Source organism: Hemiscyllium ocellatum, chromosome 46 (genome assembly GCF_020745735.1).
Source record: "Hemiscyllium ocellatum isolate sHemOce1 chromosome 46, sHemOce1.pat.X.cur, whole genome shotgun sequence".
Classification (NCBI taxonomy): domain Eukaryota; kingdom Metazoa; phylum Chordata; class Chondrichthyes; order Orectolobiformes; family Hemiscylliidae; genus Hemiscyllium; species Hemiscyllium ocellatum.
The window spans coordinates 11,692,809-11,720,413 of NC_083446.1; the positions used below are offsets into that span (position 1 = coordinate 11,692,809).

General features: G+C 50.9%; 2 protein-coding genes across 5 annotated transcripts in view; one reads left to right on the top strand and one right to left on the bottom strand.

Annotated features, from left to right (window-relative positions):
• lrfn4a (leucine rich repeat and fibronectin type III domain containing 4a) overlaps nucleotides 1-10,743 on the top strand; it is a 28,965-nt gene extending 18,222 nt beyond the window's left edge. The window contains exon 3 of the mRNA XM_060855344.1: nucleotides 9,595-10,743. Coding sequence (XP_060711327.1) covers nucleotides 9,595-10,267 — 673 coding nt within the window. The 3' untranslated portion in view covers nucleotides 10,268-10,743. The remainder of the gene's footprint in view (nucleotides 1-9,594) is intronic.
• Nucleotides 1-27,605, bottom strand: part of LOC132836369 (pyruvate carboxylase, mitochondrial-like) — a 721,522-nt gene that overhangs the window by 297,656 nt on the left and 396,261 nt on the right. The window lies entirely within an intron of this gene.

Below are 27,605 nucleotides of genomic sequence, written 5' to 3' on the forward strand. Positions count from 1 at the left end.
ACAGGGAGAAGGCAGTGTGGGGGGGGGTGGGTGTTCTTGGGCTGCTCTCCAGAGGATCACAGCGTGGCCTCGATGGGCCGAATAGCCTGCTTCCTCACTGTAGGGATTCTATGTAACCTACTCCATAATCCTTAGATTAGATTAGATTAGACTTACAATGTGGAAACAGGCCCTTCGGCCTAACAAGTCCACACCGACCCGCCAAAGCGCAACCCACCCATACCCCTAACTAACACTACGGGCAATTTAGCCTGGCCAATTCACCTGACCCGCACATCTTTGTGACTGTGGGAGGAAACCGGAGCACCCGGAGGAAACCCACGCAGACACAGGGAGAACGTGCAAACTCCACACAGTCAGTCGCCTGAGTCGGGAATTGAACCCGGGTCTCAGGCACTGTGAGGCAGCAGTGCTAACCACTGTGCCACCGTGCCGCCCCAAAGAACGTGACCCTCTGGCTCTGGACTTCTCCCGGTCTTCGGGACCATCCTTCATGCGTTGATCCTGACAGGAATTTACAGGTTTCTTTTAATGAGATTGCCCCCCTCATTCTTCTGAACACCTCCGTGAATATAATCCTAACTGATCTGGTCTCTCTTCATAGTCTGGAATCAGTCTGCTCAACCTTCGCTGCACTCCCTCCATGGCTAGGTCATCCCTCCTCAGACAAACAGACAAAGCAGGCCTCAAATACAAAAGCACCGCCCGACTCACTCTCAGACGTGCCCCTGTGACACAGTATGCCTGGTGCCCGAGCTCCAGTTGAGGGCAGTGTGTGTGTGACCGGGTCAAAATGGCTCCCAGAGTTCAGCCGGCCTTGAGGCTCTCAACTGACTTTTCTGTGCTGCTGCGCTCCACATGGAACACAATCGCCATGGTAACAAGCACAACAGCCAAACGGTACCGTCTTCCTGAAGGTTTGCCAGCCTCCCCACCCCACCCCCATTTCTCTCGCAGCAGTCGCTTCCAGAAGTAAACAAAAACCATCCGTTGCTCCGTTTCTTGGAAGGGCTCCCTGCCCCCCGTCCCACTCAGACCTCCGCTGTCCCGTGAATGATGCAGTGCTGCCTTGGAGGGGCCAAGTCTGCAGCAGACCAGGAGTGGGGAGGAAGAGGGGGATAGAGCACGTCTCCTTCCTACAGAGACGTTTCTGTCACGCCTTCCACCCTCCCAAGGCACTTGGCGGTCAATGACGCACTCTCGATGCCCGTTCCCAAGGAATGGAGCAGCCATCTTGTGCACAACAAGCTGCTGTAACCAGTAGCAACGAGACAAGGGCAAGCTAGTTTGTTTCAGTGATGTTGGTTCAGGTATAATCCCCGGCTGAGTAAACTATGGCCTAACCTTGATTATCCAGTAGGGTCTGGTGGGGGCTGCCTGAGATCCAATGGAACTTGAGATGTTAATCAAGGGTTAAATGGGTAGAAATTGGGTGTGGATGGGGTAAAGGTCATCAGGGTGCTTGAAGCTCATCGTGCACAAATTGGAATAAAATTCTGACTGCAAAAGCGCTCATCTTGATGCTGCCTGAACAACCCAATAACCTCTAGCACCAATCCCTGAGAAATTAATAGATTTTAAGGCGACCTGACTGAAGCAGGTAAAACGTAGATGGGACTCGACAGGACAGAGGCCAGAAAGCTTTGATTCAATCTTCCAGCACCGAAGATCATAAGGGAGACCATCAGATGTAGGCCATTCGTCCCATCAAGTCTGCTGCGCCATTCGATCATGGCTGATGTGCTTGGCAACAGCCTTCTCCCCATTACCCTTGATCCCCATACCAATCAAGAACCTACCAATCTCTGTCCTAAAGACACCCAATGACTTGACCTCCGAGGACTTCTGCGGCAAGGCGTTCCTCAGGTTAACCATCCTCTGGCTGAAGACACTTCTCCTCACCTCAGTTCTAACGAGTTGTTGCTGCCCTCTGAGGCTGTGCCCTCGGGTCTGAGACCCTCCTCCTGGCGGAAACACCTTCTCCATGTCTGCTCTCTCCAGGCCTCTCAGTCTTCTGGACGTTTGACTCAGACCCCACCCCGTCCTTCTAAACTCTGTCGAGAACAGGCCCAGAGTCCTCAACTACCCCTCATACGACGAGCCCTTCGTCCCCTGGGATCATCCTTGTAATCTGCCTCTGGCCCCCTCCATCAGGGTCCCAGAACTGCTCAGGACATCTCAAATGCGGTCTGAGCAGAGCCTTATACAGTCTCAGTAGTCTCATCCTGTATCCCTCTTGAAATGAATGCTGACACTGCATTTGCCTTTCTAACTGCCAGCTGAATGTGAAGAGAATCCTGAACTAGGACGCCCAAGTCCCTTTGCACCTCTATTCTTCCAATCAAAATGTATAATGTCACAAACAGAGGACTATTTTATGACCAGTGGAGAATCAGACTGGATTCTGAGGTCCAGCCTCAGAGGCGATGAGCGGTACCTGCTGCATTGTTTAAGAAAACACTACCCCTCTTCCTTTAAAAACTGAATACAAGTTCTCGAAAGTGGGATTTGAACTGGGAAATCTCCAGATTATTATCTTAAACCTCTGGATTACTGACCCGGCAGCGAAAACGCAATGCTCATCTCGCGTGATGAAGCCATAAGATAAACAACACCGTTATCCTATCGAAAGACAACTGGTTTATCGTTGAAACACACTACAAACTTGCAGCGCTATTTTGTACGCTGCCCTCCAAGAACTCTGGCCCGTATGGTAATAACGATTTAAACCTTCTCTCTTTTTATTTCCCCACCCCTGTTTGGTGAAATTCCGTGTACTTAGGAATGCCTGCTATCTCTGCCAACTCCGAGTCATTACTCCTGGCACTAGCATCTGTTTGGTCTAGCCAGCTGACATCTCTTTCCTGTTCAGAGGTTTTCAGTTTCATCAGCTCACTCTCTCACAACTGGGTGCCGAATCACTCGTCAAAACAAACGCCACTTGTCCGAAGTTGTAGTGGCCTTCATAAGGAATAGTTCAGGGGTTCATTGTGACGGGCTTATTGTCACCCTGCCCTTTCAGGGAAGGTGAAGTGTTGGGGCATTAGTGAGGATATTCCAGGGGTCTTACTGTGGGTATGTGACTGGGGAAACTATTGAGGGTGGGGAGGGGTGATTTCTAAGGGTCATTGCTGTATGAACATCTGGAGGGGTGTGTTGTGATACCCACTTTCTGAGGAGAGTTTGTGCAGGGTGTTTCTGGGATGTACATCTGGGGCTATTTCTAGAGAATATTTCTGGAAGTATTGCTGAAGAGTGTCTCTTGGGGTGTTTCTGGAAGATATTTCCGAGGGCACTGCTGGGGTGTTTCTGAGGGCATCTCCGAGGGCATTTTTGGAACATAACTCCGGGTATTTTCAGAGGTATCTCTGGGGCTAGTTCTGGAGAGTATCTTTCAGGGTATTTCAAGAGGGTATTTCTGGAGGACATTTTAGATGAGTGTGGGTAAGTGACATTGAAATGCCCACCAGCCATGATTGAATGGTGGAGTGGACTCGATGGGCCGAATGGCCTTACTACTTATTTCTTATGCTATCGCTGGAGGGTATTTCTGAGGAAATTTCTGTAGGGTACCTTCTTGAGATATCGTTGGACAGGTATATCTGGAGCAGGCTACCTCTGGAGGGTCCCTCTGAATGTTTTTGACGGTGATGGTGGAAATTGTTTCGGACAGTATTACTGAGGCGCATTTCCCGAGGGAGCGGGGTGAAGTTAATGTGTGTGTGAGGGTATTATTCAGTCGGTGGAATTATGTGACCCAAAATGAAGAGAGCTCTGAGGGTGAGATTCCTTTTAATAATGGCCTGTTCAAAAGTGTCCCTGACTGACTTGACGGTGACCTCTGATATGGTCGTGTTATCGGGTGAAGGCGTTTGCGCTGGGGTTCAGACTGGTTGAGTAGTTCACCACTTTCTGGAATCAAAGCATTGCTTTTTAAAATTCTTTCATAGTACGTCCACCAAGGTGGCTATGCCCAACACATCTATTGCCCGTCCCTCGTTTCCAAACGGCTAATGTGGTTTCAATCAAGATGACGAGAAGCTGACAGGAACTTGCAGCAGGGTGGTGTTCCCATGTATCTGCTGCCCTTGTCCTTCTAGATTGTCACGGGTCTGGAAGGTGCTGTCCAAGGAGCCTTGGTGAATTCCTGCAGTGCCTCTTCTAGATGGTACACCCTGCTGGCTACTGAGCGTCGGTGGCGGAGGGAGTGGATGTCTGTGTGCGCCGTGCCAATCAAACAGGGGGCTACTTTGTCCTGGACGGTGTTGAGCTTCTTGAGTGTTGCTGGGGCAAGTGGGGAGTACTCCATCACACTCCTGACTTGTGCCTTGTAGATGGTGGGTCAGACTTTGTGGAATCAGGGATTCAGATGTGCCAAGAACAACAAGAATATCTGGTCACTGAGAGTCAGACACCATTAGTTACTAATCTAGGATCTATACTTCTTTAGTGCTCTGATGGCCTAATTGTATATATCGATCAGTCTGCAAAATGTCAATATTTGACATCAAGCACACATATCCTGTTTAAGGCTTCCCCTGTAAATGAGATCCACTTTTTAAAAAGAAAATGCTTGTTGTTAACAGACTGACTCTCTGATTGAATGGAGGATGAGGGCCGTTTATAACTCGTTCGTGGCTCACAAGTAAGACCGACATTTGGTGCCTGGCTCTCGTTGCCCTTTGAACTGCACCAGCCATTTCTGAGGGCAGTCAAGAGGCAACCATGTTGTGGTGGGTCTGGAGACACAAGTAGGCCCAGACCCTCAGGTTTCCCTTTACCTGGAAGGCATTTGCGAACTGGACAGGCCTTTCACACCAATCACTGCACAGAGGCTAGATTTATAGCATCCGGATTTTCCTGGATTCAAATTTCACCACTTGCCACAGAAACTGACCCTTTGGTCCCATCAGTCCACGCTGAGCTTAATTCCAAACTAAACTAGTCCCACTAGCCTGTGCTCGGCCCATATCCCACCAAACCATTCCTATTTGTGAACTTATCCAAATGTCTTTTAAAAGCTGTAACTGTCCCCACATCCTCTGGCAATTCATTCCACACACAAACCACTCTCTGTGTAAAAACGTTGCCTCCCACATGTCCTTTTCAATTCCTTCTCCTCTCGCCTTAAAAACATGCTGCTTGGTTTGGAAATCTCCCACCCTCCGGGAAATTCACTTGTCATTCACCTTATCTTTGCCCCTCATGATTTTAAATGGTTGGGAAGGGGGAGGAAGCCAGGGTAGAGGGAGTGTTGGCAGTGAACTGCTCAATTGAAGATGCCAGTGTAGACATGATGGGCCAAACGGCCTCAGTGCGCGCCGCAGCAATTCCGTCATTCTGCGCTTTGTCACACTCCGGGGCACAGCATGATCCCAGAGCAGTGACTTAGATAAAAGGCGAGTAAATACGTTTCAGCAATCTTGGAGGGGTGGGTCAGGGCACAGGCCGCCTGATGTGAAGGATGCCAGAGGGAACCGAAATTGCAGTAAGACATCGCGTAGCTGGCAACCCCTTTCCCTTGAATTCACGCTCAGCCTAAACTCTCAACGAGGGCGAGGGAGCAACAAGCACGCGGTGCCCACGATTAGGCAAAACTGCCTTTCATAGTGTAGGCTTCGGCAAATGGGTTTCTGCCGAGCGGCTGGGAGCAAGGGCAACTCCTCGGGCCTACTCTGCAACCCAAGAAGATGGTGGGCGACCGTAAATGAGGCCTCCAACCCACGCCTCACACCGTCCCCCCAGTCACAACGGCCTCCAGCCCACGCCTCACACCGTCCCCCCAGTCACAACAGCCTCCAGCCCACGCCCCCAACTCCCCTCTAGTCACAATGGTATTGCGCCCATTCCCCCACCCTCTCCAGTTACAACAGCCCCCTTTCCTCCACCCTTTGCTCGCTTGTCCCACTTGGCCTTCATGATCTAGCGTCCAGCGTTTCCCCGGGGACGGGTATTCCAGAGGCATACTGCCCGCTGACCAAAGATATTCACCCTCCTCCCGGTTTGAAAAGGGAGAGTCCTAATTCCGAAACCCTGCCCACCGCGAGGGAAAACGCCCTGTCAGTGCTGACCCTGCCGTGAACCCCTCAGGAGCAGACTGAAACAGAGAAGACCATCGCCACCAACACCCACCCCTCTGAAGATCCAGCCCCACCCTTTCCTCAGAGAGCAAACCCCTTTGGTCCCGGGGTAGCAGGCGGGTGAATCTCCTGAGACCTGGTTCCAAAGGAAGTGTATCCCTCCTTCAGTACGGAGAGCAACGACATTCCAGACCTGGTCTCACTCAGACCCCGGGGCGGACTAATTGATCGACTGTTCAGACCAATCAGCAACATCTTCATGTCTCCACCACCCTCACCCCTTAGATGGCACATGCCAAACGAGCTTGTGGTGCAGTGCCAATGTTCAAACCCCATGCACAGCAACAGGCCTTTGGGCCCAACCCGTCTGTGCTGACTAGACATCCCTGTTGGCCCATATCCTTCTACGCCATTCCCATCCAGAAGTCCTTTAAATGTCATTGTACCAGCCTCCACCACTTCCCCGGCAGCTCCTTCCGTACATGCACCACCCTCTGTGTGAAACAGTTGCTCCCTCAGGTCCGTTTTTAAACCGTTCCCCCTCACGCCTACACCTTCACCGCCTGGTGCCGGACTCCTGGGGGAAAGGACCTTGGCTATTCAGGGGCACAAGTCCCTGCTTCTCCAGTCTCTCCTCAGCATTCAGACTCTCCAGTCTCGGCAACGCCCAGCACTGATTGCCTGTCCCTAACTGCCCCTTGAGAAGGTGGGCCCGGCATTGATTGCCTGTCCTTAACTGCCCCTTGGGCTCAGCATTGATTGCCTGTCCCTAACTGCCCCTTGGGCCCAGCATTGATTGCCTGTCCCTAACTGCCCCTTGGGCCCAGCATTGATTGTCTGTCCCTAACTGCCCCTTGGGCCCAGCATTGATGGCCTGCCCCTTGAGAAGGTGGGCCCAGCATTGATTGCCTGTCCCTAACTGCCCCTTGGGCCCAGCATTGATTGTCTGTCCCTAACTGCCCCTTGGGCCCAGCATTGATGGCCTGCCCCTTGAGAAGGTGGGCCCAGCATTGATTGCCTGTCCCTAACTGCCCCTTGGGCTCAGCATTGATTGCCTGTCCCTAACTGCCCCTTGCGCCCAGCATTGATTGCCTGTCTCTAACTGCCCCTTGAGAAGATGGGAGTGGGGGGGGGGGGGGGTGCCTATTTCTTGAAACTCTGTAGCCTCTTGAGCTGTGGGGGTCACAGGCAGTGTTGTTAGGGAGGGAGTTCCAGGATTTTGTCCCAGCGACAGAGAAGGAACGGTGATGTATTTCCAGGGAGAGGTCCTGGGTTTTGGAAGGGGCTATCTGAGGATTTTTGCTGCATCGCCTCAATGGGAAACTCTGAGCGTTAGTCGTGGGGGTAAAATTTCAGAGCTAATCTAGAGTTGTGTGTGTCATATTAAACCGAAAGAACCGTGGATGCTGGTGATCAGAAACAAGAATAGAAATTTCTGGAAAAACTCAGCAGGTTTGGCAGCATTTGTGAAGAGAAAACATCTACATTGGAGACATTTAAGTGACTCTTGGATAGGCACATGTACGTTTGTACAATGTAGGGTATGTAGGTCAGTCTGATCTGAGAGTAGGATAAAAGGCCAGCACAACATCACGATGGCACAGTGGTTAGCACTGCTGTCTTGCAGCACCAGGTTCCCAGGTTCGATTCCAGCCTCGGGTGACTGACTGTGTGGAGTTTGCACGTTCTCCCCGTGTCTGCGTGGGTTTCCTCTGGGTGCTCCGGTTTCCTCCCACAGTCCAAAGATGTGCAGGTCAGGGTAGATTGGCCGTGCTAAATTGCCCATAGTGTTAGGTGCATTGGTCAGAGGGAAATGGGTCTGGGTGGGTTACTCTTCGGAGGGTCGGTGTGGACTGGTTGGGCCGAAGGGCCTGTTTCCACACTGTAGGGAATCTAATTAACATGAAGGGCCTGTACTGTGCTTCCTTATGTTGAGAAAATATCTTATTTGATATGTACAGATGTAACATTACAATCTAATTCAGTTTTTGGAGTAGTTAACATCAACAGAAACATACTTCAATGATGGAGGCAAGACGTTCAATTCTGGACGTGAATTAGCTACAGAAGCTGAGTTTTCTCCTCAGAAGCTGAGTTTTTCCAGCAAATTCTGCTTTTTGTTGCTGTGCATAATGTTCATTGTCATAGTTTCATAGAGCTATTTAGAGGGAGAGAGGTGACTGGTGGTGATTTAACCGGAGAGTCGCCACACCTCAGGTGAGGGGAAAGGTTTAGAAAGAGCAATCTCAGCCAGTGCAGGGATTAAACCCACTATGCTGGTATCAGAGACCAGCTGTCCAACCAAATGAGCTAGCCAAATCCCTATTGGGCCATAGAGAGGGTAGACAGGAAGGAATGTATCTCGTCAGTTGAGGGATCACATACAGGGGCCATAGATTTAAGGTGAGAGGCTGGAGGTTCAGAGGGGATTTGAGAACAGGATGTCTTCACCCAGAAGGGTAGGGGAGGCAGGAAAACCCTCATATAACATTGAAGAAGCACTTGAAACACCACAGTATAGAAGTGTACGGGCCACGTACTGGGAAATGGGATTACTGGTATGGAAGTGATGGGCCGAAGGACCTCTTTCTATGCAGCCGTTAGGCCCTGGCCTCAGTGTTTCCTGCCTTACCCTCCAGAATCCCGCTGTCCACCCTGACCCACATGCGGCACCCCCATGTGCCACCAGCTTGAGTGTCCCATTCCCCGTTGCTTCCTGTCTTCCCCCGACCGATGGATCTACCTCCGGCTGGCACCCCTACCTTAAGCCTCTGCACACCTCTCCCCCCTCTGCCTTCCACTTCCTCAATGTTTTTTCCTCATCCTCCTCAAGACACACTGGGCTTCACAACTTCAAACACAGTAAGGCACTGAATGTTTTCATGAAGGAGTTGGATATGGTTCCGAAGACTAAAGGGCTCAAGGGGAAGGGCCATTATCCCATTGAACACAATGCGTCCGAGATGGAGGTAGATGTATCACTGGGGGCTAGCTGGCTCAAAGGGTTTAGATTAGTTTAGTTACAGTGTGGAAACAGGCCCTTCGGCCCAACAAGTCCACACCAACCCGCCAAAGTGCAACCCACCCAGACCCATTCCCCTACATTTACCCCTTACCTAACACTACGGGCAATTTAGCATGGCCAATTCACCCTAACCTGCACATTTTTTGGACTGTGGGAGGAAACCAGAGCACCCGGAGGAAACCCACGCAGACACGGGGAGAATGTGCAAACTCCACACAGACAGTTGCCTGAGGCGGGAATTGAACCCAGGTCTCTGGCGCTGTGAGGCAGCAGTGCTAACCACCGTGCCACCCACAAAGGGTGTGGAGGTAGAAGACGGGGACTGAGTTGCACGATCATATTGAACAGTGGAACAGGTTCCAAGGGGCTGAATGGCCCCCTCTTGCACCGATGTATTAGGGATGGGGTGTGAGGGGGAAGGGGGTGGGAGGAAGGGTTGTTGAACACGGTGACCTCTGACCTCTCTCCCTTGTCTGACCTCTCTCCCAGGATAGTGCCATCCAGCAGCCGGGCCTTCACCCTGCGAAACCTGGCGCCGGGAGCGGAGTACGACCTGTGTGTCCTGGCCATCTACGGAGACAGCGAGACCCAGCTGGCGGCCACCCGGGTGCTGGGCTGCGCCCGCTTCGGCACCAAGGAGGAGGAGTACCCGCACTGCCGGCTGCTGCGGGCCCACTTCCTGGGCGGCACCCTGAGCGTGGCGGTGGGCGGCGCCGTCATGGTGGCCCTGCTGGTCTTCGGTGTGGCCGCCCTGCTCAAGCTCAGGGCTTGTGGCGGGCGCCGGGTGCCCAAGGTCAGCGATGTCTACTCCCAGACCAACGGCGCCGCCCCGCGACTGGCGGACCCCGGCGTCAGGGAGAGGGTCAAACCGCCGCGGAGGAAGGTGAGGCCCAGGGCGCGGGCCAGGGGGGCCCAGACGGAGCCTGCGATGAGACCCCCAGCGCCGCAACCCAAGGCCAGCCGCAGCTGCTCCTTTGACCTGGGCACCTCGTCCTCCACCGCCCGCCGCGGCTATGCCAAGCGCCTCAGCGTGGTCTGGACTAGGAGGAGCCGGTCGGTGCACGGCACGCTGCTGCGCTACGCCGAAGCTGGGGTCACGGCAACGCGGGGCGAGGAGGGCGTCTTCAGCGGCTCCCAGGAGCTGGAGGAGAGCGTCGTCTGAACGGGTGGCGAGCCCAGAGAGAGGGAGAGCGACTGGCAGCGGATCAAATCCCACCCGCTCCCCCCTCACCCCGCGAACACCACCGCCGGCAACAAAGGAGGGTGGGGGGAGGGGGCAAGAGCTACGAGTTGAGGACTGACAGGGGGGCAACTTCTCAAAAGGACCCGAGGGGTGACATTCTCACGCAGAGGGGGTGGTGCGTGTCTGGAATGGGCTGCCTGAGGAAGTAGCCGGTGCAATGGCCTCCCCCCCATTTAAAAGACATCTGGATGTGCAGGAAACGGGTTTGGAAGGATACCGGGACAAATGCTGAGCAAATGGGGAGGCTTCAGTTTTGGGAAACCTGGCCGGCAGGGAGGAGTCGGGCCGAAGGGCCTGCTCCCCGTGCTGCACGAGCCTTCCTGCCAACGTGGCACCTAAATGTGCCAACCCATTGGGAGCCACTGACGCGTGGAGGGGGTTTGTGGTTTCAGCCCCTGGGGGTGAGGGGGGAGGGGGGAAGAGGGGGAGGAGGGTTTAAAGGGGGTGGGAGAGGGGGAGGGGGGTGGGTCAAACTCCCTGGCTCCGTGTCTTTTAGCCGGATCCAGCAACAAGACCTTTTTTGTGGTGGGGTTGGGTGAGGGGGGCGGGATAGTGTGGTTAATGAGAAAGTCCCGCTCCGCTGCTCCCCTTTGCCTGTGCCAGGTGTCCCAGGAATATTGGGGGGGAGCTGAACCGGACCATGAAAGGGAGTCAGAGAATGGGGATGGAGGGAGGGGACGGGTTTACAAGGGGTTGGGGGGGGGGCGGAGGGAGGAGGAAGGGAAGAGGCGCAGCTCCCACCTGGAATGTGAAGCTTACCGCTAAACATGGGGAATATTTCCCTCCCCTACTCCCCGAAACGACGCGACACTCTCTTGATTATTTGAATGTCAATTCTGATGTGCTGTTTTCGCATTCACCCGATCAGTCTGATTTCTATTTGTTTGCCAAAGTTACCAATGTACGTTGACTGGAAGTAACTCTGATGTAAATACAGACATATGAACTCATTTCACCAGGGTCTGAAATCTTGTGCTAATCACTCGGGTTGGATCAGGACATCTTGGAAATTGCCATTCGCGCCTCCCCGCGCTTACTTTGGGAAACCCCTCCCAGGTTTTCCACAAGACCAGCTCGGAAACCAGGGCAGGAGGTCAGCCTGCGAGTGCGTGCTATGCAGAGTCTACCCCAGGCGAGAACCTGTCCCGTTCCCCCTTCAGGGTGCGGAGTCTGGGTGTGTAGCGGTGATGACACTGCGCTGGTCATCCAGAGGCTCTGGGGTAATGTTCTTGGGAACATGGGGTCAAATCTTACCAGGGTTTAGGATGCAGTTGATTACAATCTGAAACAGGAAGTTAGTTTCAGTCTCAATTCATTTGAACGCAGAGTAAAGCTCCCTCTACACTGTCCCCCATCAAACACACCCGGGACAGGGACTGCACGGGGTTAGATACAGAGTAAAGCTCCCTCTACACTGTCCCCCATCAAACACTCCCCAGGACAGGGACAGCACGGGGTTAGATACAGAGTAAAGCTCCCTCTACACTGTCCCCATCAAACACACCCGGGACAGGGACTGCACGGGGTTAGATACAGAGTAAAGCTCCCTCTACACTGTCCCCCATCAAACACTCCCCAGGACAGGGACAGCACGGGGTTAGATACAAAGTAAAGCTCCCTCTACACTGTCCCCCATCAAACACACCCGGGACAGGGACAGCACGGGGTTAGATACAGAGTAAAGCTCCCTCTACACTGTCCCCATCAAACACACCCGGGACAGGGACTGCACGGGGTTAGATACAGAGTAAAGCTCCCTCTACACTGTCCCCCATCAAACACACCCGGGACAGGGACTGCACGGGGTTAGATACAGAGTAAAGCTCCCTCTACACTGTCCCCCATCAAACACACCCGGGACAGGGACAGCACGGGGTTAGATACAGAGTAAAGCTCCCTCTACACTGTCCCCATCAAACACACCCGGGACAGGGACTGCACGGGGTTAGATACAGAGTAAAGCTCCCTCTACACTGTCCCCCATCAAACACACCCGGGACAGGGACTGCACGGGGTTAGATACAGAGTAAAGCTCCCTCTACACTGTCCCCATCAAACACACCCGGGACAGGGACAGCACGGGGTTAGATACAGAGTAAAGCTCCCTCTACACTGTCCCCCATCAAACACACCCGGGACAGGGACTGCACGGGGTTAGATACAGAGTAAAGCTCCCTCTACACTGTCCCCCATCAAACACACCCGGGACAGGGACTGCACGGGGTTAGATACAGAGTAAAGCTCCCTCTACACTGTCCCCATCAAACACACCCGGGACAGGGACAGCACGGGGTTAGATACAGAGTAAAGCTCCCTCTACACTGTCCCCATCAAACACACCCGGGACAGGGACTGCACGGGGTTAGATACAGAGTAAAGCTCCCTCTACACTGTCCCCCATCAAACACACCCGGGACAGGGACTGCACGGGGTTAGATACAGAGTAAAGCTCCCTCTACACTGTCCCCCATCAAACACACCCGGGACAGGGACAGCACGGGGTTAGATACAGAGTAAAGCTCCCTCTACACTGTCCCCATCAAACACACCCGGGACAGGGACTGCACGGGGTTAGATACAGAGTAAAGCTCTCTCTCTACACTGTCCCCCATCAAACAGTCCCAGGACAGCAACAACAGAGTTAACACAAGGTTAGATACAGAGTAAAGCTCCCTCTACACTGTTTCCCATCAAACAGTCCCAGGACAGTGACAACACAGGGTTAAATACAGAGTAAATCTCCTCCCCCATCAAACACTCTCCAGGATACGGACAGCACGGGATTAGATACAGAGTAAAGCTCCCTCTACACTGTCCCCCATCAAACACTCCCAGGATACAGACAGCATGGGGTTAGATACAGAGAAAAGCTCCCTCTACACTGTTCCCCATCAAACACTCTCCAGGATACGGACATCACAGGGTTAGATACAGAGTAAAGCTTCCTCTACACTGTCCCCCATCAAACACTCCCCAGGACAGGGACAGCACAAGGTTAGATACAGAGGAAAGCTCCCTCTACACTGTCCCCCATCAAACACTCCCCAGGACAGGGGCAGCACAGGGTTAGATACAGAGTAAAGCTCCCTCTACACTGTTCCCCATCAAACACTCCCTAGGACAGGGACAGCACAAGGTTAGATACAGAGTAAAGCTCCCTCTGCCCTGTCCCCTATCAAACACTCCCAAGATACAGACAGCACCAGGTTAAATACTGAGTAAAGCTCACTTGACTCCTTTAGACTTGAAATGAGTGGACAGTAAAGCTCCCTCGACACTGCCTGAGACCAACATTACTGGGCCAGGGAGAGTATGGAGATGAACATGGAGTGAAGCTCTCTCTACCCCTTGAGCTCATAGGAAATTGGAAGTAAAGTTCCCTCAGCATTTGCTGCTTGTCTTTATTGGCCAGTGTATTGAGTAAAGACGTTGGGAGGTCATGTTGCGGCTCTACAGGAGATTGGTTAGGTCACTGTTGGAATATTGCATGCAATTCTGGTCTCCCTGCTATAGAAAGGATGTTGTGAAACTTGAAAGGGTTCAGAAAAGATTGACAAGGATGTTGCCAGGGTTGGAGGGTTTGAGCTATAGGTAGAGGCTGAACAGGCTGGGGCTGTTTTCCCTGGAGCATAAACCTTATCGAGGTTTATAAAATCATGAGGGGCATGGAAAGGGTAAATAGACAAAGTCTTTTCCCTGGGGTGGGGGAGTCCTGAACTAGAGGGGCATAGGTTTAGGGTGAGAGGGGAAAGATTTAAAAGGAACTCAAGGGGCACTTTTTTCACACCGAGGGTGGTACGTGTATGGAATGAGCTGCCAGAGGAAGTGGTGGAGGCTGGTACAATTGCAACATTTAAGAGGCATCTGGATGGGGACATGAATAGGAAGGGTTTGGAGGGATATGGGCCGGGTGCTGGCAAATGGGATTAGACTCATTTCAGATATCTCATGGGCTTGGGCGAGTGGACTAAAAGATCTGTTTCTGTACTGTACGTTTCTATGATGCGATAGAACTTAAAGTATGGTGCCCTCGTCACGATACCCATTAAGGACGCCCGGCACAGGGACAAGAAAGGGTTAAAATACAGAGTAAAGGTTCCACCACTTGTTTGAACTCAAAGTAAATGGAAAGCAAAGTTCCCTCGACACCGTCTCCATGAAACACCGCAGGGACAGGGACAACGAGAGGTTAAGTTGCGGTCTCAGTGGTGACTGTGAATTTACCGCTGAAGGCTGTGCCAGAGTAGGTCAATCCGCCATACTAATAAAGGATCCATTCGGCCCATCTGGTTTACCCTGACCCTCCCAACAGCAGCCCACCCATACCCCGCAACATTTCCCATGGCTACCCCACAGAGCCTGTGCATCCCTGGACACTGTGGGCGATTTAGCATGGCTGATCCATCTCACCTCGACATCTCGGGACTGTGGGAGGAAACCCACACAGACACGGGGGAGAGTATGCAAACTCCATACACAGACGGTCACGCACATGCTGGAACTGACCCCGGGTCCCTGGGACTGTGAGGTACCAGTGCTAACCACTGCGTTGCCCACAATATCACTGACCCGCGGCTGCTTGTCCACACAATGATGCGCTACTTGGGAGAGTGATTGACGCAGGTATCCTCACAATCATTTCAAGGAATAAGTAAATGGATGGGAACTTGAAATGCCATAACATTCCAGGTGCTGGGACTACTGTTGGTTGTAGTATTCTTTCAGCAGTATAGACTCGACAGAGTGAAGGGATCCTTCTGTACTGCATGATTCTATGATTCTTAAGTGTCCCCTGAAATAACTCAGCGAGCCACTTGGATCAAGGACAGTGAGGGAGGGGTGATGAACACGCGTGGATATTTGAGACACTGACAGCCCCCTTGGCTCTGGCCTGGTCCACAAGTGGCAACCTCTGCTTTGTGATGAGACGGATCGGAGCCCTTTGAAACGGTCACGGTGCCCAACCATGACCGTCCCTGCAGGGGAAGCTGCATAACCTTCCCTGCTGGTCCCAAGTTCCCACTTCGGACAGCACGGACGGGAGAATCCTACTTCGGTTGTTTTGCGGGATTGGAAGATCGAGTTAACCCCGCTGGTCACGAAAATTATAATTCACCAGACACGCCGGCCTTAATTGAGCTGTTGCAAGCAAATTCCATCAACCTGCTGTTGGAATTGTAGTCACTGAATGCAACTGTTTGAATTTGCCAGATTGGTGCAAGGTTTTGTCAGGTCTTGGGAAGCGGGGGGGTCACGTGTGTCTGTTTCATCAACTCCAAACTGTTCCTGCATGAGGTGGTCTTGGTGACCATGGACCTGTAATTGCCATGCATTTGCCATCACCTATTGGCATATCTCTGCCTCTCACACACCTACCCAATGGCGGTTGGGTTGGGAGTGCATGATGGAAGGGCTTTTCAGGAAATACTCAGCCTGTCTGGCCATATTTCATACCCTGCAACGTTTAGGACCAAAGGTAACCTGAGATGCGAACCCACTGCACCATCGTATTCTTGACGGTTTAATTTTAGACCCTTCGGGTGATCATAGAATCATACATGCCCTACAGTGTGGAAACCGGCCCAGCACGTCCACACCAACCCTCTGAAGAGTAAGCCCCCAGACCCATTCCCCACATTTACCCCTGACTAATGCACCTAACACTATGGGCAATTTAGCACGGCCAATCCACCCTGACCTGCACATCTGTGGACTATGGGAGGAAACCGGAGCAAACCCACACAGACACGGGGAGGACGTACAAACTCCAGGCAGACAGTCGCCCGAGGGCGGAATCGAACCCGGGTCCCTGGTGTTGTAAGGCAGCCATGCTAACCGCTGAGCCACCGTGCCGTGATTTAGATTAAAAAACTCTCCCAATGATGACAATTTTCCTTCAGAAATGACTGCCAAGCTAATGAGAAACTGGAGCAGGAGGAGGTAGTTCTGCCATTTGAACCCATTCTGACATTGACAGAGGCCTTGGCTGATCTTACACTTTAACATCAATCACCTGTACGATCCAAAGATGCTTTTAACAAATAGAAATCGACTGATTTGTCCTTGACCGGCTACTCCATGCCTCTATTTAAAAACGTGCACGATTGCTTTTACTAACCAGCTCAGGATAGGGAGACGATAGACCATCACTGCGGTGCTGTACAATTGAGGGCAATCCAAAATAATTTCCATTGGCTCACTTCATGACAACTAGCCCCTGGAGCTCGAGGGCTTCACCTCAGTGATCCCCAGCTGATCCCATTGATATAACATACCCCCACGCAGTCATCAAGCCACAGCCCATTGGCGTGAGTTGCGCCCTCTTGAGCTGTGGGGACCCTTCAGTACCCGACGGATGTAAGGAACAGAGTGGGTGTGAATACACAAATTCACTGAGAGCATCTTCCTCCTCTCCCTTTCACAGAGAGACAGTGGGGTGGTGGAAGCTCAGGCCAATGGGGTTCAAACCCCATCGTGGAATCTAAAAGGCAATTAAAGCTAATGGTTGGGAGAATGCCATTCCCGAATGCCCTTCAGGGTGGGAAGTATGGCGCCCTTAGCCTCGTCTCCAGATCCACAGCGATGTGGTTGGCTCTTAACTGCCCCCTGAAATGGCCAAGCGAGCCTCTCTCAATTCAAGGTGAAATTAGGGATGGGTTCTCGATTATACCACGTAAGGAACGTGAAAACCCCTCTCCGCTCCACTAACTCGGACCTTGTCACTCCCTTTGGTCTTTTTGCTTATAACTCCCTTTGCTCCCCATCCATTGACGATCATTCCCTCCACACTCCGAGCTCACAGGGCCCTTGCCACTCTTAAAGAGCCTGCTTGCCACCTGTGTCTCCTCAAAGCTGGCAGAAGAACGGTTGGGCATGTTCCTTATTGGACCCCTCCCCTTCGAAGGGAGTTTGCTCACAAGCGTGTTCCCCCGAAAGATGAGCCGATGATTTCTGAGGAACTGAACGGCCAGTTGGAGGGGTCGAATGGGTTGGCCAGTCAATGTGTTCCAGCCTGGGGGTACAAGAACAGGCTGGATGGGCACCTGCCAATCTGCCCACTCAATAGGTAGTGCCCTCCTCTCAGGCCAGGGTTTCTGCTCTTTCCCTCATAGCCCTAGTCTTCTTTAAGTGTCTATGTAGATTCCCTTTGTGAAAACTATCCAACCAAGCACTGGAGTCCCATCTCGCCACTGTCATAGAGGCACGGAAACAGGCCCAGCCTGCTTTATCTTTCAGCTGACGATCTTTCTCTGCCGGATGGGGGCCATCTCTGGGCATTTGTCGCCTGTACCCCACTGGGAGCATGGAAGAGTCACCCGTGCTGCTGTGGGCCTGGAATCAGGTGGAAGGTGGGCCAGACAGCTTAGCCCTCCGACAGCCCTGGGGTTGTTCCTCTCGATTTGCTCTTGTTGAAATGCCCTCAGAGTTCACAACACCGGAACAAGCTCTGCCCTTGACCCCCTCTGCTCTAAGAAGAGGAATGATGCCAGCTTCTAATGGATGACACGGTGGCTCAGTGGTTAGCATGGCTGCCTCACAGTGCCAGGGACCCTGGTTCGATTCCAGCCTCGGGGGACTGTCTGTGTGGAGTTTGCACATTCTCCTCGTATCTGTGTGGGTTTCCTCTGGGTGTCCAGGGATGTGCAGGTTAGGGTGGATTGGCTGTGCTAAATTGTCCCATAGTGCCCAGGGATGTGCAGGTTAGGGTGGATTGGCCGTGCTAAATTGTCCCATAGTGTCCAGGGATGTGCAGGTTAGGGTGGATTGGCCGTACTATATTGCCCCATAGTGCCCAGGGATGTGCAGGTTAGGGTGGATTGGCCGTGCTAAATTGTCCCATAGTGCCCAGGGATGTGCAGGTTAGGGTGGATTGGCCGTGCTAAATTGTCCCATAGTGCCCAGGGATGTGCAGGTTAGGGTGGATTGGCCGTGCTAAATTGTCCCATAGTGCCCAGGGATGTGCAGGTTAGGGTGGATTGGCCGTGCTATATTGTCCCATAGTGCCCAGGGATGTGCAGGTTAGGGTGGATTGGCCGTGCTAAATTGTCCCATAGTGCCCAGGGATGTGCAGGTTAGGGTGGATTGGCCGTGCTAAATTGTCCCATAGTGTTCGGGGATGTGTAGGTTAGGTGCATTAGTCAGGGGTGAATGTCGAGTAATAAGATTGGGTGGGATTCTCTTCCGAGGGTCAGTCTGGACTTGTTGGGCCGAAGGGCCTGTTTCCATTCTGTAGGAATTCTACGATTCATTCTTTGGTCTCTCCACACCTGCTTCCCTCAGACCCATTTGAACAAATCCCTCTCTCAATTCCACATCTACCATAAATTAAGTGGGGGGTGCCCAGAATTTGACGCGTGGTAGCAGCTGAACATCGGGCAGGTTGATTTGACAAAACATTGGGTGTGGGGGCAACATTGAGTTCCTTCGACCTCTCCTGTTCCCGGCGTACCTTCTTTGATGGGGACCCGGGCAAAGGTTGGCATCTGTTGCACATCCATGAAACTACACTTGCGTTGAGTGGCTTGCTCGGGCCAGTTCAGAGGGCATGGAGACCGATGTGGGCCCAACTTGGGAAGGCAGGATTCCTTCTCCATGAGTGAACCAGATGGGTTTCATCGACAAAAGTTCTGCGGTTTCGCAGCCTCACACACCTTGTTTACCAAGTAACTCATCGAATGCCAATCCCAGCAGCCCGTTGGCTGGGGTTTGTACCTCAGTGCAAGGGCTCTTGGGATTATTAGTCCAGCGACCATAGCACCATGTCACACTCTTGCCCGCAGGAGGTGGGGTTTACGATTAAGCTCCCACCTGAGTAGGTGACTGGGTTTGGAGTCGGTGAGTTACAACAGACTTTTGTTAATTCACGCAAGAACTGAGGACCCCTTTAGAAGCAAGGTTCCTCTACCAATTCCACAGCTTCGACAAGACAAAGCACCGGCCAAATATTTAAAAGGCAAGAGGTGTGGATGTAGCGGAGAGATTCATTCTCACTCAGAGCATGTAGCAGGCAAGTGGTGTGTTGGGTATTCCGGTTTTTTTGGTTAATTTCAGTGTTTTATAAAGAGGCAAGACAAATAAAACTTAACATTTCTCCAGGGGCAGGTACAGTGCTGGAAAGCAAGCTGCTGCTCCCAGCTGTGAAAGGAGTAGGGGGATGGAAGGAGAGAGCTGGAGCCTAGTTTTACTCAGGAACAGAAGGTCTCATCCATTCCCTTGATAAATCACGTGAGTTCAAGTGCTCTTGGAATGCAGCTCAGTATGTGATTGGCTTTTTAATGACTCTCTCACACTGAGTGATTGCTCTGGGCAATTAGTCAGGAGTTACACAACACATTGCGCAACCCTGACAGTGGGGAAAGAGGCCATTTGGCCCATCGATTCTGCAAAGAGCACTCCAAAGAACATCCCACCCAGACCCAGCTCCAACCCGCGCCCCCACCTTATTCCCTGTAGCCCTACATTTACCATGGTGAATCCAAGGATTATACTAAACTGGGAGAGGGTTCAGAAAAAGATTTACCAATGGAAATGAAGGGTTCGAGATCTGAAAATGGACTGGAAAGACAGGGACGTTTTTCACTGGAGCGTCGGAGGCTGACCTTACACAGGTTGATATAATGAGGGGCTTAGATAAAGGTGAATGGCAGGTATCTTTTCCCTAGGGTGTGGGAGTTCAAAACTAGGGGGCGCATATTTTTAAGGCGAGAGGAGAAAGATTTAAAAAGGACATGGGGGCAATTTTTTTTACACGTGTGGAATTAACATCCAGAGGCAGTGGGAGTTGGCAGGTATAGTTACAATGTTTGAAAGACATTTGTGTATGTTCATGATTAGGAAAGGTTTGGAGGGGTATGGGCCAAGTGCAGGCAGGTGGGACTAGTTTACAGAATCCCCACAATGTGGAAACAGGCCATTCGGCCCCACAAGTCCATCCAAACCCTCAGTAGAGCATCTCACCCAGACCCATCCCCTACTCTATCCCTGCAACTTTGAAGTTCCCATGCTAATATATCTAACCCACACTTCCCTGGGCACTATGGGACAAGTTAGCATGGCCAATCCACCCTAACCCGCACATCCCTGGGCACTATGGGACAACTTAGCATGGCCAATCCACCCTAACCTGCACATCCCTGGGCACTATGGGACAATTTAGCATGGCCAATCCACCCTAACCTGCACATCCCTGGGCACTATGGGACAAGTTAGCACCGCCAATCCACCCTAACCTGCACATCCCTGGGCACTATGGGACAATTTAGCACGGCCAATCCACCCTAATCTGCTCATCCCTGGGCACTATGGGACAATTTAGCACAGCCAATCCACCCTAATCTGCTCATCCCTGGGCACTATGGGACAGTTTAGTACGGCCAATCCACCCTAACCTGCACATCCCTGGGCACTATGGGACAATTTAGCACGGCCAATCCACCCTAACCTGCACATCCCTGGGCACTATGGGACAATTTAGCACGGCCAATCCACCCTAGTCTGCACATCCCTGGGCACTATGGGACAATTTAGCACGGCTAATCCACCCTAACCTGCACATCCCTGGGCACTATGGGACAATTTAGCACGGCCAATCCACCCTAACCTGCACATCCCTGGGCACTATGGGACAATTTAGCACGGCCAATCCACCCTAACCTGCACATCCCTGGGCACTATGGGACAATTTAACATGGCCGGTTACCCTAACCTCTGCAGATTCGGACTGTGGGGGGACAAAAACATACACACACACACAGATATGGAGAGAACATTCAAATGTCACATGGACAGTCACCCAAGGGTGGAACTTGTGTCTGGGTCCCTGGCGCTGTGAGGCAGCAGTGCTAACCACTGAGCCACCGTGCCACCCATTGTTTTCCCATGACTCTCTGCCTGAGAGTAGCTTTCCTGGGGTGTTGTTTGTGAGGTTCCATCCCACTTTGACGGCTGGAATTTCATCCTCTTATCAGGAATCATCCCGGCAGCACCTGGGTAATGCGCCAAGGTCGGCGACAGATAAAATGTAATTTTTCTCCCCAACATTAAGCAGCAGCATCAGATCTGGGCACACTTTGCTTTTTTTTACAGGGCTAGAGAATAATTACACATGAACCAGCCATTCCTGCTCTTCCTCATGTGATCCATTTTCAACAACTCGGACATTCCCCTCGCTGTTTCCTGAAACCATTGATCTGGTCAACTGCTTTCCCTAGAGTTTGGGATTGACAAGTCCAGATGCACCAGTCTATTTTGCCGATCCGTCATTGCTAAATTCTTGTTGCGATCACAATCCTGACAACAACCAGCAAGGTTTCCCTCACTCTAGCAGGAGGCGAGTGGATGTGGGCTTGGACTAGGAGGCAGTCGGAGGTTACCTTTTGCAATCACTCCTCATTTATCATCCAGCCAAGCCTACCTGTGTTCTCCAGCAGAGATTACAAAAATAGCCTTAAAACGCTGACCTATATTCTATCATGCTACAGCGATGAAAACCTCTTTTCCTTTTGTACAGTTCACAGCTTGCCAGTCCCCTTTATTCCAGTGTGCATGTAGATGTCTATGTCTGTGTGCGAATGTGCATCAGTATATCTGTGTGTGTGTGTGTCTCTGTTGGTGTGTACGAATGTTGGTGTGCAAGATTGTGTGTGTAAGAATGGGTATGCACATTTTTTGTGTGTGAGGCTGTATGTGTCTGTGTGAGAGAATGTACAGGTGTCTGTGTAAGTGTGTGTGTATGAATATACATGTGTGAGAATATACGTGTGTATGTCTGTGTGAGTGAGTGAATGAATATATGTGTGAGAATGTGTATCTATATGAATGAGGATATGAGTGTGTGTGTGTGTGAGATTGTCAGTGTCCATTTGTGTGAGAATGTGTGTATGTGTCTCTGTGAATGAGTGCATGATTGTTTGTGCGTGATTATAAGTGCGTGTCTGTGGGTGAGGAGATGAATGTGTGATTGTAAGCGTGTGCCTGTGTGTGAATGTATGTGTGAGAATAAACGTGTATGTGTGTCTGTATGAGTGAGTGCACAAATGTGTGCACGTGAGATTGTAAGTGTGCATCTATGTGAGTGAGTGCATGAATGTGTGTGTGTTAGAATGTGCCTGTGTGAATGAGTATTTGATTATTTGTGTGTGTTTGTGTGAGTGAGTGCATGGATATGAATGTGTTTGTGAATGTGCCTGTGTGCGTTTCTTGCTTGTTATCTCTGCCTGTGTTTTTGCGTGACTGTGGGTTTTGCTAAGTGTGTGTGAGAGAAAGAATATCGAGGTGAGAATGTGCAGGTGAATGTGTGTGACTCAGTCTGTACATGGGTGTCTCGTGTAAGTACACCTGTTCTTATGGCTCTTCTGAAGAGACAGATCCCAAGCCTGGACTCCGCAGGAAGGAATCTGGATCCAATCACAATACCCTCAAGCTTGGCATGTCATCTTCTGCCTTGCACTGTCTCGCTGGGGGGAGCCAGCGCAATTGGCCTAAATAGGAAATTGCTCTGCAGGAGAGGCAGGCCTGTTTCATCTCAATGGTGAGGCAGATGATGACTCTATCTGTACAACGGCTCAGCAGCCCACGCTACAGTTTTAGCAATTCACTGAGCACATCAAACATAATCGAGCATTGCCGACAAAGTGGGATCACAGCCCCAGCTTCAGGACGCTGCGGAGTGGTGCAAAGTACTCGCTGACAGAAATGGGTTACTTGGACTGACTGGTTCACGCTGGTGTTTCTGCTCTCTCTCATACAAAACATCGACACCTCCTTCTAAACCTCCTGTCTCCTGGATTATTCCAACTTGCCCTTCAATCTTTCACCTCAAGCACTTGCTGAGGTAGCAAGGTTCCACCGCGTCACCGCTCCCTGGGGGAAAGATCCCAGCCGGAAATATTTTCAAGTGATTTAACTTAGAGGCGTAGCCCCGCCCCTGGTCCCACTCAGATCCACAGCACTAAACCCTTTCATAAACACAATGACTATTATCGAGGTTCATAAAGTCTTGAGGGGCATAGGTAAGGTGAATAGCGGGCGTCTTTTTCTTAGGGTGGGGGGTTTCAAGATGAGGGGACATATTTTTAAGGTGAGGGGAGAAAGATTTTAAAAAGACATGAGGAGCAACTTTTTTTTCAGACACAGAAGGTGATTCGCGTGTGGAATGTATTTCCAGAGGAAATGGTGGTTGTGGGTACAGTTGCAACATTTAAAAGACATTTAGTTTAGTACGTGAACAGGAAACATTTGAAGGCATATGGACCAAGAGCAGGCAGATGGGAGTAGTAGAGTTTGGGATTATGGTCGGTGTGGACTGGTTGAACCAAAGGGTCTGTTTCTTTGCTGTAGGATTCCATGACTCATCCTACAAATTCATCCCTAACCTGTTCTATCCATGAAATCATCCCAAATATACATCCAATAACCTGGTCAGGGTTTCTGACCTTCACCCAAGGAGGTGGACATCACTGGCAGGGCCCCCCCTTAACTGGATCGGCCATTTTCAGAGGGCAGTTAAGGACCGAGCCCATTCACGAGTGAGCCTGAGGTCACATGAGCGCGTGGCTGGGCAACGACAGGCCAGGCCCCCTTCCTGAAGGAGGCCCGAGGAAACTGGACGGACTTGTGTGACAATCGACAATAGTTGTCGCAGTCACAAGCCTGTCACGGGCGGAACGCACATGTTCAGGGATGGAATTGTAACTCAGGACATTCACCAAGGCCTCTGGATACCCAGTTCGGCAACGGTGACTGGAACGAGGTCAGCCTAGCTGGGCTGCCTCGAATCGGAGTTCCCAGATTGGAGCTGTTAATCTGGTCCAATCAGGGAACCCTGGCTGACAGAAAAGCTGAGCATCCGGGACACTGACACACTGGTACCAGACTCTGAATGAGGCAGTATTGAAGTCCAGAAAGGGTGGTGGGATACCAGCCTCTGTGGACGTTTTTCAGGCTAGGACTAATGTTTCAGTTTAACCATGTTTAACGCAGTTTTCTCCACTTTCGTTTCAACTCTGTCGTTGTAAAAAAAAAGAACCCCACTGCTTCGCTGTTGCTGGAGCTCTGGGAAGCTGTGTTGCTACATTTAGACATTTGTGTGTCTCTATCCAGAGCTCTCCTCTACCCGAGTTACATTCACATTTTCCAAACAGTGCCTGTTCTTAGTTTTATGCCCAACTTCACGGTCAATCCGCGGAATATCCCACCCGCATGGGAGACTTGGGAAGGGAGAGAACGGGGCGAGCGGTGATGAGCGGCTGAGTAAAATGGCTCTATATTCTCTGGAGTTTAAAAGATTGAGAGGCTATCGTGCTGAGATGTAGAAGATTCTGAATGGGTTTGGCAGAGCAGGCGCTGCGGGGGATTGTTTATCCTGCCCCTTCCCAGAATGCACTTTGGGAGGATGTCAAAAGTTTGGGACAAGGTGTGCAAAGAGATGGAATTCGGGATGAGGAGCTTCAGTTCACATGGGAACTGCGCTCCTCAGAGCAGAGAAGGTGAGGATAGAGTTGTCTTGTTCTTAATCATCATTGATAACACAATGGAGAAGCCATAGTTCTCACTGGCAAGTGGTCTCAGATTTAAAACAGTGGGAGGTGAGAAGAAATGTTTTGGCTCGTTGAGTTTTTTTTTGGGATCTGGAAATTGACGGAACTTTGTTGTTATTCTTGGAACAGGGAGGTCACCTGACTGAGGTATATAAGATTATGAGGGGCATTAGCAGGGCGGAGAGGAATAAGATTATGAGGGGCATGGGCAGGGCGGAGAGAAATATAAGATTATGAGGGGCATTGGCAGGGCGGAGAGGAATCAGACTTAGTCAAAGGGTCACCCACATGGCAACGTAATTTTAGAGTGTAGCTCAGAAGGTTTAGAGGGGATTCGAGAGAAAAGAAAAACTCACCTAGAGGATGTTGGGAGTCTGGAATGCACCACTTGGGAGGGTATATGAAGGTGGAAACCTTTCCCCCTTTAAAAAAATATGTGGATAGGCACTTGAAATGTCATTCTGGATTAGTGGTGCTGGAAGAGCACAGCAGTTCAGGCAGCATCCGAGGAGCAGCGAAATCGATGTTTCGGGCAAAAGCCCTTTTTACCTACTTGACATGTCATAACATTCAAGCGCTGGGAAGTGGGACTAGTGTAGATAGGTCAAGGGACTGAAGGTCCTCATGATTCGATGAACTAGTTACAACAGTAATATTCAATAGGGAATTGGATAAATATTCTCTAAAATCAACACACAAAGTGTTTTGGGGCAAGGAAGGAGGTTGTTAAACTAGAAAGGGTGTAAAAAACACAAAGATGTTACTGAGACTGGAGGGTTTGAGTTATAAGGAGAGGCTGGATACCCCGAGAGGGTAGGAGGCTGTGGGCTGACCTTATAGAGGTTTACACAATCATGAAGTGCATGGGTTAGGGTGAATAGCCCAGGGTTTTTTTTTCCCACCAGGATAGGGGAGTTCAAGACTAGAGAGCAAAGGTTTAAGGTGACGAGGAAAGATTTAAAAGGGACCTGAGGGCCTACGTTCTCAGGCAGCGGGTGATGTATATGAAATAAGCTGCTAGAGGATGTGGTAGGGGTGGGTACAACTCCAACAGTGAAAAGACATCTGGGTGGGTATATGAATAGGAAGGGTTTAGAGGGATTTGGGCCAAATGCTCGAAAATGGGACTAGATTAGTTTAAGATATCTGGTCAGCATGGGCGAGTTGGGCCGAAGAGTCTGCTTCCGTGTTGTACATCTCGATGACTCAATAAGTGAGACTAATTCAGTTGGGGAACCTGGTCCGCGTGTACGAGTTGGGCCGAAGGGTCTGTTTCCGTGCTGTATAACTCCGTGACTCTAAGTGTTAGGGATATGAGAAGGATCCAGTCACAGGATCCAGATTGAATGGCCTTGTTCCGTGTAATCTAACCCCTCCTTCCCTTACAGCCCTGGTGATACCTGGACAATTTGCCCGAAAACCCCTCTGAATTCCGAAACGTCCGTCCACCATGTGCCGAACATCCGTGTGTGGCCTGGCAGAGAGGCCGGTGATTGACTGAAAGCATATGACTCATTGTCAGGTAAACCTGAGCTGACATTAATGCAGTTCTTTCTAAGTGTTCGAAGGTCACAGAGGATCAGTGGAACTGAATCTGATCATTGATTGCAGCATATAATGTTCCATAGCTGTCAACTCCTTCTGAGCTGCACAAGAGATATATTCAAAAAGTGACATTTTGTGGTCCATGTAGAGGTTACTTAAAAAATACATTTCTCGTTCTTTGTTATACAGCCTTGGAGTGCAATTTAACTCACAGCAATAAAAAAAAAACAGAACAGAGCTTGGTTCCATTCAGCCTGTGATAGGGTTCCTGCAAGCTCACTCCTGTCCTCATGTTGAGATTGTGTCTTAGACATATGTTCAAGGCTGTGTTTGGTAGATTTTAAATCGGTTAGGGAATCAAAGGTTGCATAGACGAGGTAGGAAAGGGAAGTCGAGGATGATCAGACCGATGGGCTGAATGGCCTACTGCGGAATATTGCGTGCAATTCTGGTCTCCGTCCTCTGGGAAGGATGTTGTGAAACTTGAAAGGGTTCAAAAAAGACTTACAAGGGTTGGAGGGGTTTGAGGTGTAGGTCAAGGTTGAATAGACTAGGGCTATTTTCCAGGGAGTGTCAGAGGCTAAGGGGTGACAATATAAAAGTTTATAAAATCACGAGGGGGCATGGATAGGGTGAATAGTCAAGGTCTGTTCTCTCCTGGGTGGGGAAGTCCAGAATGAGAAGGCATAGGTTTAAGGTGACAGGGGGAAGATTTAAAAGGGACATAAAGGGCAACTTCTTTACACAGAGGGTGGTGTGTGTATGGAATGAGCTGCCAGAAGAAGTGGTGGAGGCTGGTACAATGACAACATTTAAAGGCATCTGGACGAGTATATGAATAGGAAGGGTTTGGAGGGATATGGGCCAAATGGTGGCAAATGTGACCAGATTAATTTAGGATATCTGGTCAGCATGGACAAGTTGGGCCGAAGGGTCTGTTTCTGTGCTGGACATCTCTAGGACTCTATATTTTATGGTCTTATTGTATTTTCTGCTGTGGGTTGAAATGGGAAAAGGACTGTTTAGGGATTACAATGTGCTTTTAAAAGCGAGTAGGCTGCCACTCATTTAAGCTGCTCGGTTGAGCGGAGATTGAAGTATAGTTTGCAGAAAAGCTGGAACTGACAGCTGGATCCAAATTGAACTTCAGCCAGCAACAAGAGGCTGATCGGTCG